Raw genomic sequence first — 13,892 nt, forward strand, 5'->3', positions numbered from 1 at the left:
AGTGACAGTGAGTGACAGTGAGTGACGGTGAGTGACAGCGAGTGAGTGACAGCGAGTGACAGTGAGTGAGTGACGGTGAGTGACAGTGAGTGACAGTGAGTGAGTGACAGTGAGTGACTGTGAGTGAGTGACAGTGAGTGACAGTGAGTGAGTGACAGTGAGTGACAGTGAGTGAGTGACAGTGAGTTAGTGACGGTGAGTGTCCGTGCGTTCAACTGATTGAGAGTGAATGAGAGTGGGTGACTGAGAGTGTGAATGAGTGAGAATGAGTGGTTGTGTGATTTAGTGAATGAGTGGAGAGTGAGTGAGAGGGTGAATCCTTAAATGAGTGCCAGTGAGTTAGAGTTTGGTGAGTGTGCGTTAGTTAATCAGCCATAGATTACCAAGTATCAGTCAGTTACTATCTCATGTAGTACCAAGTATAATTTACCGTCCCATCTAGCATCAAATACTGTAGTAGTCAGTTACTTAGCCATACAGCACCAAGAATCAGTACTTTACTAGCACCTGTCGCGAGTGTGTGAGTGAGAATGAGCGAGTGACTGTGAGTGAGAGACAGTGAGTGACTGTGTGTGCAAATGAGTGAGAGTGAATGAGAGTGAGCGATTGAGAGTGTGTGAATTAGTGAGTGAGTGTTAGTGTGAGTCAGTGAGTTATTAGGTGAGTGTATTAGATTGAGTTAGTGAGGGATAGTGAATGAGAGAGTGAGTGTGAGATATTGGGTAGTGAATGGTTAGTGTGAGTGAGTTGGTGAATTTTAAGTTAATGAGCGAGCGTGTGCTATTGTGAGTGTGACTTGGTGAGTTTGTGATAGTGAGTTTATGTGAGTTCGTGAAAGAGTAAGAGAGTATGAGTTTGAGTGAGAGTGAGTCAGTGAGTGCTTAACAGTGCGTGAGAGTGAATGTCTGAGTGAGTGTGTGAGTGTGTGTGAGATAGTGGCTGTGTTTGTATCTGGATGAGTGTGAGTGTGTATGTAAGAGTTTGGAGTGGTGGTGCAGCAGTTAGCTCACTGCACCACGAACCCAGGGACCCAGGTTTGATTCATACTCACGGCCAGTGACGATTATCTGAACCGGTCCTGGGCCTCCTCTAGGTCGACTCAGCCTCAAATAAGTATCCGGTGCGGTGTGTCAGCATCACCACAAGGGAGACAAAGGCGGCCGGGGCTGGTGCTGGCCACCCACCCCCTCGTGCGCCGTGCCGGCCTTCATAGGCTCCGCTCGCTAACAGCACTTGCCTCACAAGTCTGTTAAGGCTTTACGGGGGATCTTTGTCTTTCGTGTGGTGTTTACAGTAATGGCTGCCCTGTGTCGTGGGCGACGTTCTGCATTTTCGTTGTGGAGGACGCTGTTTGTGGTTCGTCATTGTGAATGCCTTGCCTGTTATCAAGCCACGCTTTTGAAAGTTAAAACAGTGGCGATCTGTTTTAGGAGTCGAGGAACACACTGCGGTTTGCAGTCACAACGCTGGCCAATCTGGTCATAGTGCCGGAGCTGAAGCAGTGCTTCAGGCAGGAGAAGGCGGCGGACGTGCTGGCCTGCTACCTGGACGTGCCCGACGCGCCCTGCAAGCTCACGGCCCTGGCCGCTCTCGTGACGGTTGCTGAGGAGCAGGATCTGGACATCATCTGCAATGCTCAAAGTGAGTGTCAGCTCATCCGTGAGCACCCAGCGCCAGGTAACGGGATGTCGGGCACCATTTGTCCTCCTCGGGCCACCCGTAGGCGATGCTGAGAGAGGGCGATTCATTTCCATGAATGTGCTTACGGTAGGATACTGCTATGGGTCAGCCCCGCCTGCACGAATAATTTATTGATGCCCAAGAGGAGAAACGCGCTGTGCTGTTTGACCGCACAGGCGCAGGTGGGGACGCGTGCAGGGGCACTCATTGAGACAGTGGAACGTGCCGGCATTGGCCTCATTGCCGGCGTCTTCTACACCAGAGGGGTGATAGTCCACCAGATGGGTGTGGTGATAGTAAGAGCCAGAGACGAATGCTGACAGAGAATGAAAGAGACACAGAAAGGTACACAGACAGAGAGATACAGACACAGAGAGATACAGAGAGAGACACACACAGAGATAGATACAGACAGAGAGAGATAGAGACACAGATAGAGAGATATACAGTTTGAGATAGAGACACAGAGTGAGACAGAGAGAGACAAAGCCAGAGATATAGACACTGAGTGAGATCAGAGAGATACATACACAGGGATAAATGCAGATATAGAATGACGGAATTACAGACACAGATAGAGATACATACACAGATAAAGAGATACAGACAGAGAGAAATAGATACCGACATGGATTGAGATAGACCACAGAGAGATAAGAGGCACACAGAGAGACAGATAGTGACACAGAGAGACAGATAAACAGACAGATATTGAGAGATACAGACACAGGGAGATGGATAGAGATAGACACAGATACATTCAGAGAGATACAGACACACACAGAGTTAAAAACATAGAGACTGAGAAAGATGGAGACAGATAAAGAGATACAGAGAAATAGACACAGAGAGGCACAGAGAAAGATAGACACAGAGAGGAAGAGACCAAGAGAGATACAGATGCAGAGAGAGCCACAACAAGACACACACAGATACAGATAGAGATGCAGAGAGAGATATAAACACAGAGAGACAGAGGCACAGAAAGAAATACAGAGAGAGATGCAGGCAGCGATTAGCACGTTTGGATACGTACGGTGCGAAAGAAGTGCCACATGCATGCATAGAGATTCAAACACAGAGAGTGATAAATAGACAGAGAGACACAGAGATAGATTGAGACAAAGAGAAAGAGAGATACAGCCACAGATATAGGGATACATAGAGAGATACAGACAAAGAAACAGAGATACAGACACACACAGACAGTGGGACTCAGAGAGATACAGAGACAAAGAGATAGTGGCAGAGATAGAGCGACACAGAGACATAAAGTTAGAGGCCGACACAGCAATACAGATACAAAGGCAAAGAGATAGACATGCAAATATATTTATAGATGCAGAGATATACACCGAGGGACAAAGAGATAGATACAGAAAGAGAACAGATAGACACAGAGATATGGAGAAAGACACATATACAGCAAGATAGAGGGGTGGACACAGATACCAGCACAGTGGGAGATAGACACACTGAGTTAGTGGCAAAGAGAGAAAAATAGATAGACAAAGAGCAAGATACCGAGAAATACACAGACACACAGTGACACAGAGATAGAGAAAGATAGAGAGAGATACAGAGAGGTTGACAGACAAAGACAAGTAACAAAGAGAGCCACAGGCAGACAGAGATGAGATAGACAGAGATAGACAGAAGAAGACAGTGACAAACATATAGAGACAGACACAAAAATAGGGATGCATCTAGTATAGACACAAAGAGTTATACAGAAAGACGTCCAGACACAAAGAGACAGAGATAGAGAGACAAATACAGACATAGAGACCGACAGACACAGAGGTAGGGATACATAGAGAGATATAGACACATAAAAAGATGCAGAGATGTACCTATGAAAAGGGATACAGAGAGATATAAACAGTCACGTTCGCCCCCAATGTTTTCGCTGCGCGAGTAAATGGCGCACTCGGCAAACCACAGCGCCTTCAGAACGGCGCCGTCCACAGCATGAGACGCGGCCAAACGGCTTCCGTGGCTGCGCCGCACGCCGGGCACTGCTCTCCCCATTACGTCAGGGGCACAGCACGCGGTGGATGCCCTGAGCCGTGGAGCTCTCTCTGTCTCTCAAGGTCTTCCGCTATGCCACCTCTCTCTCTTTCTCGATTCCTCACTCCCCTGACCACAGCAAAGCGCCACGTCCTACGGCGGTCACAAGTTGAATCGCTTCTTGTGTCTAGTTTGTTGTCTTTCCCCAGAACCTCCGATAAGCACGGTTGGCTATGTACGATGCGAATGAAGTTCAACATACTGTACATGGATCTCACAACGCACTCATCATACCCAGAGCCAGGACTGCCGTGGCTGAGTGGCGTTTCATCGTAGCCGCACCGGCCACCTGGAACTTTCTCCCACAGCACAGAGCCAACATCCAGCACCATAGTTCACCTTCGAGAGACAGCTCCAGACTCTCACCTGCTCTCGACTCTCACGTGTTCAGGCTTTTACATTTCCAGGTTCTCACCTGCTCAGTCTCACCTCTTCAGGCTCTCACCTGTCCAGACTCTCACCTGTCCAGGCTCTCAGATGTTCAGGCTCTCACCTGTTAATCCTATAAACTGTTCAGGTTCTCACCCCTTCAGGTTCTCACTCCTTTAGGCTCCCACCTGGAATTGATGTACTGCATTGTGTGCCATTAAGTGGGGATTATGTACTGTACTGCATTATACTGGTAGGAACCTCCTGGTTACACCAGCCCACAGGGGATTATTGTGTCCGTCCGTCGTGCAGGGAGGGGCTGGATGGGGAGGGCTGGGTGGGGATTGGAGGGTGGGGAGGGTGGGGCTGGGTGGGGAGGGGAGGGGCTGGGTGGGGAGGGGCTGGGTGGGGAGGGGAGGGGCTGGGTGGGGAGGGGCTGGGTGGGGAGGGTGGGGCTGGGTGGGGAAGGGAGGGTGGGGAGGGGCTGGGTGGGGAGGGGCTGGGTGGGGAGGGTGGGGAGGGGCTGGGTGGGCAGGGTGGGGCTGGGTGGGGGGTGGGAGGGCGGGGTGGGGCTGGGTGGGGAGGGGCTGGTCCCCCCATGGTGCCCTTATAAAACTCAACGTTTAACCTACTCACGCCGGCTTGTGCCCGTCCTCACAGTCGGGCATATTTGCGGAATACACCACGCCGCCGTTGACCCTGCCCATTGACCGAGCAACCCAACGTTCCTACCAGCTCCCTCCGCAGGAATGTGTTGTATATTGCATTAACTGGGTTGTATTTAATATGTTGCGTACTGCATTGTGGGTATTATATTACTGCATCGTGTATTGCATTAAATATGATATACTGTATTGTAGTGTGCACTGGACTAAGTGGGTATGCATGAACTGTATTTGGGGTGCTATGGTGGCAAAATGTTATCTCCCTCGCCTGGTATGCAGGAGATCGTGGGTTCGATCCCAACCCTGACGCCTGATGTGTATTTGGAGTTTGCATGTTCTGCCTGTAGTCACGTGGATTTTCCTCCGGTTCCTCCAGTTTTTCCCTCCACATGTAGAAACATGCGTTTAGAGTATTTGGCTGCCATAAATTTCCACTTGATAAGCAACTTGGTTGTAGTAATTGGGTTCAGTTATGAAATAACACACATTACAACTAATTACTAATCTACAACTCATTACTTATCATAACAATTGACTGATTACTAATTTAGTATACAATACCCCCCTCCGCCTCAAATCACTGCACCTGAATGAGTTTAATGATGACGGCACCCTGCTGCTCTATTTAAGACCGGGAGCAAGTGGAGGGCTTCACTATTCTGGCAAATTGCCCGATGATGCTGGATGTAATTACCAGCGAAACGTCGTACTCAAAAACTGTCAATGTTGTGGATTCACTCTTCAACACACCGGTCGGCTAAAGTAGTGAACTATTTAGTCTTTTGTCAACGTGACACTTTTTTACTGATTGGCCGTGTCGGGTGGTGGAGGGTTACGAACAATTTATAAATAACGCGATCTAACCCAAAAACGTTTATTATGAATAATATTTGTCGCGAAAGCCTACGTGTTAAAGAGCTAATAGCTCAGTGGGCTTCACCTGGTAAAAGAAAAATGGCTGAGTCGTATTATTCATCTTATGTCATAGCTATGGGATCCTCTCAAGATGTCGGGGCGACTCACTGTCAGAACTCACTCTGTGTTCCACTGTTTTGGGACAATCATAGTAGAATTATGATGATGGCGATAATGAAGATGATCATTATAACGATGGTGTTGATGAAGAGTCCTCAAAGCTATAAATGCATAATATAGGTTTATTGGGTTTGATCGCGTAAATATAAGCCCGTCAACACAAGACACAGCCAATTAGTAAGGTTTGTGACGTAAACAGAACGTGCCAATTCGTTACTAGTACAGCACACCCATGTGTTGGAGAGCAAATCCACAACATTTACAATCTGAGTACGACGTTTCGCCAGTAATTACAACTAGCTTAATCAGATTCGTGGAGACATTCTCCTGTTTCGTTACTTAAATATAGGGAGTGATGTGATGACGTCACTTGTGATCACTCCACTTGCGAAGGGGGGGGATTAATGAATGCAGATAAATTACAATGGCTATCCATTGCCGTTTGGGTTATTTATATGGTAATCAACATACATTATGCATCAACATGCATGCACATTGTTCTTGTACATCCTGTTGTTTGCATGCAATAGAATAGCAGTATCTGTTACTGTCTGCGTACAGGTAATGCCCATTAACGTGTGGTGACCTGTATGGGCAGCTATAACTGCTTAACCTGAACTATTAATGATTTGGTATTTGCATCGTCCTTGTACTGGTTGCCGTTTGGCAGCCTTTGGTCTAGCACTGGCGAGATATTGCCATACAGAGGCTGTCTCTGGTGCAGGCCAATCAGTTTCAACGACAGTATAAATATTATCAAAGGATATTTGCATTTCTTTCCACAAGTATGTGGGGTGATGCAGACTCGATGCCTTGTCATCAGTGTCCGTTTGGTGTTGGAATATCTTAACGCCTCTATTTACACCAGAAAGGATAAAGCTTTTTATAATTCATACGCATCGTGTCAATTGGTCAAAGTATCAGAGGCCACAATGTGTTCTGGTTGGGTCGTTCAGTTGGGTTTCATCCACATCTAAAATAAGCACCCGCGATCCTCACCAGGACAAACAGACTGAGAAACGAACAAATAAATAAACATAAGCACATGACAAAATAATCATCAGCAGAGTCAGGCCTGCTTGAATCCATGGTGTTGTACAGTGGAATAGTTATTGGACTCTGTTATATATGGGCCCTAGTTTGATACTAAATTATATTATACATCACACAAAATAATCATTAGTGTCATTGTGGAGAGAAGTCTCATCTATCAGTCTCTCCACAAAAAATGCAAATATGTCTTACACAACCCGTTAACTGCACTGTACAATTTATGTTTAACACTACATTCAACATACTTGCTGTGTAATGTTTGGGTTGATGTCCGGTAACATCAAATTAAAGGTGGGGGTGTTGTATTATGAACCATCAACCAAATTCTAGTTTTCCCATTTGTCTTTGAGTTTGAGGATCATTGATTTTCCGATTGTGGCTATTTTAAAAGAATGTAACCTCCACGATGGGCAAGGTTTTACTGTACATTTTAAGGCACATTGTCTGTTTATTGAAAAGGTACGATAGTGTTCTAATAAGACGATTACAAGTCCCCTTCGTGTCATCCAAATAGGCGCCATCTCCCTGCTGACGGACATGGTGAACCGGCCCTCATACAAGAACTACACACCACTGGAGAACATCCTGTGCCCAGCTGCGAGACTGGTGCAGATTCTCACCATGATCTCCATCACAGCTGGCATCCGCAGGAAGGTGTGGCTAGCAACTTAAGTTTCTAACAAACACAAATTATTTAAGAATCACGTTTATACTGTGCCAGAAAACAACTCCAGGGTGCATTACAGCAGTATTACAGCAACATTATAGCATCATTCCAGCAACAAGTCTACTTCAAATAGATACCTTATGCAAGGAATCACGTCTGCATTAACTACACGTACTTGTGGTGAACATGCAAACAAAACATGCTCTGATAATAGATGGCATTGTCTTTGAAACTGCCTGGCCTACACCAGAGACATACTTCTTTAGGGCCTAGTCTCACCATTTTCAGACGAGAGAACGCTGAACGGCTTTTTTACTCTTCTCATTTTTTGAACATCGTAACACTTGTTTTATTCTTGATTTGAAGCTTTCGTGACTGCAGGAATTCATACTCTTTGGTTCTTTCGGTAAAGTTTTTTCTTGCTGTGGTGGTCCCACCTGATGACGATTGCTTGTGTTGCGATCGAAACGTCGTGATCTATTATTTTTCTACCTACATGACTTTACCGAAAGAACCAAAGAGTACTTGTTTTATTGCCAGAAAGGGTAAAAACTATTCTTATTTTTCATCATATGGTACTGGACAAAAAGGTCCCATGATAAGTCTCCTTGACACATCATCTACTGCCCAATCACTGCTGTGCCGAGTCACACGGATGAGGCATTGAGCCACTGACCATTCATGCTCCTCTCATAAACCGTGCCCGGATTGAACTCGCCGCATGAAAACACACATTGTAACGCCTGACTTGGGACCAGACAGAGACTTGACGTGGTATGACATTGCCTTGATTATTTTTTGTTTAAATTTTGACTTAAAACTTTCATGAGTAATTCATATTCTTTGGTTCTTTCGGTAAAGTCACGTAGATAGAAAAATAATTATAAAAAATAAAGTGAATAAAAAAACACTAATGTAGACTGTAGCCTGGTTCCTAATCAGAGAGAGTGTTCCCAATAGCTCGTGTCCACCGCCAAGGTCCAGTCCGTCTGAGACCATCCCTCTCCCTGCCATATTGGCATCGCACCTGCCCCTTACCCTTTCTCCTGCGGATGGTGGGCCCCCAGGACAGTGCCAACCGGGTTATGTGGCTCACCCAGCCACCAGGTTTTTACCGGCGAACATCACCCCAGGCCTGGCTCCAGGGGTGTGTCCCGGTATCCCTTGTCTAGGCGAGGTTTTCAGATTTTAGTATTTTTAACCATTCATTAGGGGATTTCTTTTGAACCGTTATTTGTCTGGAACCTCCCTGCAGCCCTGTTCACCAAGGGAGACCATACCAGGAGTATAAGACTCCAGGCGACATAACTCTGAGTGTAATTTTAAGACACAAACCCCACCACGACGATAAGGTTACAATCCTTCGGGGGGGGGGGGGATAACTAATTTAGTTGTATTTAAAGGTAGTACAGGGTTGTTCTCTGTTTGCTGCATAACACCAGGGAAAACTACGCGGTTACCAATAATTGAATATTGTTTTCAATATTTCATAAATTAACTTTCATGTAGATTTTTGACTTAAAACTTTCGTGACTGCAGGAATTCATATGATTTGATTCTTTCGGTAAAGTCACATAGATAGAAAAATAAGAATAAAAATAAAGTGCATAATGGCAGGGTATGATGGCAGTACAGCAAATGGATTCATCTCCATCCTTGCACGCATGGGCGTTCTCTGGGTACCCCGTTTTCTACCCACATATATACATCATTAATTCAAGTTCAAGTTTATGTATTAGGTATAGTCCTGTGAGCCATTCGGCTCTTGAATCGGGTGCAACCGCAACAAACAAAAAACAAAAACATGAACAAGAATACATCTTATAGTGACTATGTGCAAACAGAAAATCCAAGAAAAGACAGCAAAATATTGCAGAAAAATCACCGTACACCAACACTGTGTGCAAAAATCCCAGTGGGATGCAAGTCAAACAACAACAACCACAAGACAACTTAGATTAATGCCATCAGTCTAACTCTGTACTACAACAAACAAACATGGCCAAACCAAAAAACTTTTCGAAAATCACCAAAATAAAGCCATAAAAGCTATGAAACAGTGGTCTTAGGAACTGTGACCGAATTTTCACAATAAATGACGTAAACAACATGTACTACCAAACTCTGCAGCCATAGCTGGCTGCATGAGTTACTCCACAACAGTAGGAGCATCAGTCGGAGTATCAACATTTTTCAATGCACCTTTAAGATCAGCACACTAAATCAATATATTGAGTCAATATAGAACCATAGAGCTTGGAAAATTATTTGCACCGTTTCTGGGTGCCTTCTGATTCACCTCTAAATCATTCTGAGGGGGAACAAAAACTGTGCATTACAAGTCTGTGTATTTGTTTTATAATATAACTAGCAACCCACACGTCCTTTGGACCTGACCATCCGTCCATCCCAGGCAGATCTCTCCACCTTTCTCTTGCTTCTTGAAACTGTACTAGCAGGTGTACCCGTTATTCGCACGGAATTTAATAGTATATTACATCCATTATTCCCCCCCCCCCCCCATATGGAAGCTACCCACATGGCAAATTTTAAGTTTGTAGCATGTTGAGAAGTATGCTAAGCATTTCGAACAGACACACACACATGCACAAATTTCCCTTTTATATATCGTCGATATCCCAATCTATCTCGCTTTGCCTCTTTTTTTATTCCTTTGTCCGCACTTCTACCTCTCCCTCCCTCTACATGCATCTCCTCTCTCCACTGTGTATCACCTGCAGTGCAGGCGCAGGTGTCACCTCTCTCACCATGGCCCAGGCACCGTTCAGGGCACGGGGTGGCCTCTTCCACTCGGTGCTGTATGGTTTGCGCCGTTTTATCAGCACCGTTTATTCATCACTGTTTCGTCAGTGCCTATTGGTTCGTACCGTGTGGTCCGTGCCTATTTAGGAAAATGTATATATTTTTTAAACACAGGCAGATACACTTTTTGCTCTGGACTATTGGACATCTGTCAAAAAAGCTTTTTTAGCTCATAGGATTCCTCCAGTATAGATAAATTATATTTCTGAAAAAATATTCTGATTCTGTTCACTTTATATTTTATTTATCTGCAATAGCTTCTAAATGGTCAAACTTTTCACGGGTCTTATTATAGGATTCCTGGAGAGAGTTCTAATGTTTACCGGATTTATTACAGACCTTCCATGAAGGCTATTCATGATTTCTAGATTACCCACACCCCGTGTGTATAGGGGCTGTGATTAGTAACGCAGAGGAGAGCGTTCTGGAGAGCAGCGGTGTAGTAGCGCCAAGTCTCTCGTGAAGCGTCCGGCACTGCCTGGCAGAGTCCTGCACCGCACTGCACACAGCGTAGCAGGGCCCTGCCCCGCTCACCACGCAGCCCTCGTCGCACTCTCACTGGCGCAGGCGGCGGCACCGCTCGCGGTCTCCGCGTCGAGTGAAGCTCCCTGCCGTAGGAACCGGCGAGAGTCCACGCACAGTGGTTGGGCAGCCCCTGCGGGGTCCTCTGGGAGCGGCGTGGAGAGCGCCGTGTGGCTGAGAGGGCAGCCGGCTCACAGCAGCAATGAGCGGCTCCTCTCATGGCTTAACGACTGCCCCAACAGTCTGTTAAGGCTATACGGGGGATCTTTGTCTTTTGGGTGGCTCAGAGATCACAGCTCTGAGCTGGCACCGCTGCGGCACACCTGCACCATGCAGCATGCTGTATCACCACACCTGCACCATGCAGCATGCTGTATCACCACACCTGCACCATGCAGCGTGCTGTATCACCACACCTGCACCATGCAGCATGCTGTATCACCACACCTGCACCATGCAGCGTGCTGTATCACCACACCTGCACCATGCAGCATGCTGTATCACCACACCTGCACCGTGCAGCGTGTTGTATAACCACAGCTGCACAGTGCAGCATTCTGTTCACCACATCTGCACCGTGCAGCGTGTTGTATCACCACACCAGCACCATGAAGCATGCTGTATCACCACAGCTGCACCGTGCAACATGCTGTATCACCACACCTGCACCGTGCAGCGTGTTGTATCACCACACCAGCACCGTGCAGCGTGCTGTATTGCCACACGTGCACAGTGCAGCGTGCTGTATCACTGCACCAGAGTGAGAGGATGACCCGTCCCTGCTTTGCCCCCAGACGCTGCAGCCGGGAGCCGAGCTGGATGAAGAGGCGCTGCAGGAAATCCTCCCCGAGGTGAGGCGGCTCCCAGGGACCCCTCGGCTCCAGCATGGCACCGCGCACGGCGCTCCGGCAGTGCCGCGTGGCGCGCGGTGCATGGGGGGCGATGCGACGAGCGAGACGCCCGGCCTGCCGCTCGTAGAGTGACGTGACACCGCACTCACTGCAGCGCTGCGCCCCACGCGTCCACGCCGCGCCCCACGCTTCCACGCTGCGCTCCTTACACGGCAGTCTTGCGTCGTTACACCCGGACGTGGCCAGTGGGATCCCACGCTCCTTGTATTGATAAACAGCCGTGGAGCTAAACATCGACAAATTAAATAATAATACAAATTTCTTGGAGCTGCATTGTGGGAGGAGAGGGCAATGCAGAAGTATTATCGTGCTATAAATACTCCCATGTCTATACTGCTTACTTTCATGAACCCACAATGACCAGTGTGGTGAAGTATGGTCAAATTACCCCCCCAACCTGCACGGCGTGAGGAAGCCCTCATTCAGCAGTGGATTGACGACACGGCCTACACACGTCCATGTGCACACTGCCAGCTACAATTCTCAGACGACGAATTTTCTTTACGACAACAAAACGCGACCGCGATGCAACACGCCGAGACGTCCCAGTAACGGGCTACAGAACGTCGGCGGTAAACCATTGTGACGTCACGGCACCACACGGCAGGGGGAGGGGGGGGGGAAGAGGCCCCCTGCCCCAGCCAAGTGGGGAGCTCGCGTTAGGGGGGAGAGGAAGATTCACATGGGGAGGGGGAGGGGGAAGGGAGAGGGAGGAATCAGCAGCAGGCTGAGGAAAAGCCAGGGAGAGGGGGAAGGGGGGACAGCGAACCCCCTAACAGACGAGTTGACCCACACGCGGCTGGTGGGCTGAGCAGGTGGCCTTCCACCACTCCTCATTCCGCTGCCGCTTGACCACCGAGGGTCTCTGCCCCTCTCTTTCCCGTCCCGACCTCCCCACCTCCTCGTCCGCCCCGCTCATCGTGGACTCTGGTGGAAGGGAGACCACGTGACTTCGAGCTCCCACTCCCTCCCTTGACTCTTGTGGCTCAAGTGCTCCATGCCCACCTGTGTCAGGGGGTGTCGTGCCAGGGGGTGTTGTGTCAGGGGGTCTTGTGTCAGGGGGTGTTGTGTCAGGGGGTGTTGTGTCAGGGGGTGTTGTGTCAGGGGGGTGTTGTGTCGGGGGTGTTGTGTCAGGGGGTGTTGTGTCAGGGGGTGTTGTGTCAGGGGGGTGTTGTGTCAGGGGGTGTTGTGTCGGGGGTGTTGTGTCAGGAGGGTGTTGTGTCAGGGGGGTGTTGTGTCAGGGGGTGTCGTGTCAGGGGGGTGTCGTGCCAGGGGGGGGTCGTGCCAGGGGGGTGTCGTGCCAGGGGGGTGTCGTGTCAGGGGGGTGTCGTGTCAGGGGGGTGTCGTGCCAGGGGGGTGTCGTGCCAGGGGGGTGTCGTGCCAAGGGGGTGTCGTGCCAGGGGGGTGTCGTGCCAGGGGGGTGTCGTGCCAGGGGGGTGTTGTGCCCAGGGGGGTGTTGTGACAGGGGGTGTTGTGTCAGGGGGGTGTTGTGCCCAGGGGGGTGTTGTGCCAGGGGGGTGTTGTGTCAGGGGGGTGTCGTGTCAGGGGGGTGTCGTGTCAGGGGGGTGTTGTGACAGGGGGGTGTTGTGCCAGGGGGGTGTTGTGCCAGGGGGGTGTTGTGTCAGGGGGGTGTTGTGTCAGGGGGGTGTTGTGTCAGGGGGGTGTTGTGACAGGGGGGTGTTGTGACAGGGGGGTGTTGTGCCAGGGGGGTGTTGTGCCCAGGGGGGTGTTGTGCCACCGTTTCCATGAAGGGGGGGTTCGTGCTGCTTCCACTTGCCCAGTCGTCTTCCTGGCTGTGATGCTAAAGGGTTGGAGTAGGGCGTGCTGCTGTCTCGTCACGGTAGCGGGTTTCAGGCCCCACAGAGTCTCTTCGACCGACGGGAAGAGGTTAGTGCCACGTGCCATTGAAAAACACCAGAATATCGTGATGGAGGTGTGCAACGTCCGGCCACAAAGCATGGAGGTAGTCAGATGGTGACTTTAACGGAGCTCTTGAGGATGAATGATGCGGGTGCCCTGGCAATGAGCACGGCTCGGCACACGCAGTGGGACATGGGCAGCGACATTGACGACGATCATCACGAGAGTGACGTGAAG

At 48.9% G+C, this 13,892-nt stretch overlaps 1 protein-coding gene across 1 annotated transcript in view; it reads left to right on the top strand.

Annotated features, from left to right (window-relative positions):
• Window positions 1-13,892, top strand: part of LOC133359281 (uncharacterized) — a 74,025-nt gene that overhangs the window by 14,294 nt on the left and 45,839 nt on the right. The window contains exons 2-4 of the mRNA XM_061577771.1: window positions 1,431-1,641; window positions 7,387-7,526; window positions 11,679-11,735. Coding sequence (XP_061433755.1) covers window positions 7,410-7,526; window positions 11,679-11,735 — 174 coding nt within the window. The 5' untranslated portion in view covers window positions 1,431-1,641; window positions 7,387-7,409. The remainder of the gene's footprint in view (window positions 1-1,430; window positions 1,642-7,386; window positions 7,527-11,678; window positions 11,736-13,892) is intronic.

The sequence above is a fragment of the Lethenteron reissneri genome, chromosome 64 (genome assembly GCF_015708825.2).
Source record: "Lethenteron reissneri isolate LAM-NWPU_2019-01 chromosome 64, ASM1570882v1, whole genome shotgun sequence".
NCBI classification, from domain to species: domain Eukaryota; kingdom Metazoa; phylum Chordata; class Hyperoartia; order Petromyzontiformes; family Petromyzontidae; genus Lethenteron; species Lethenteron reissneri.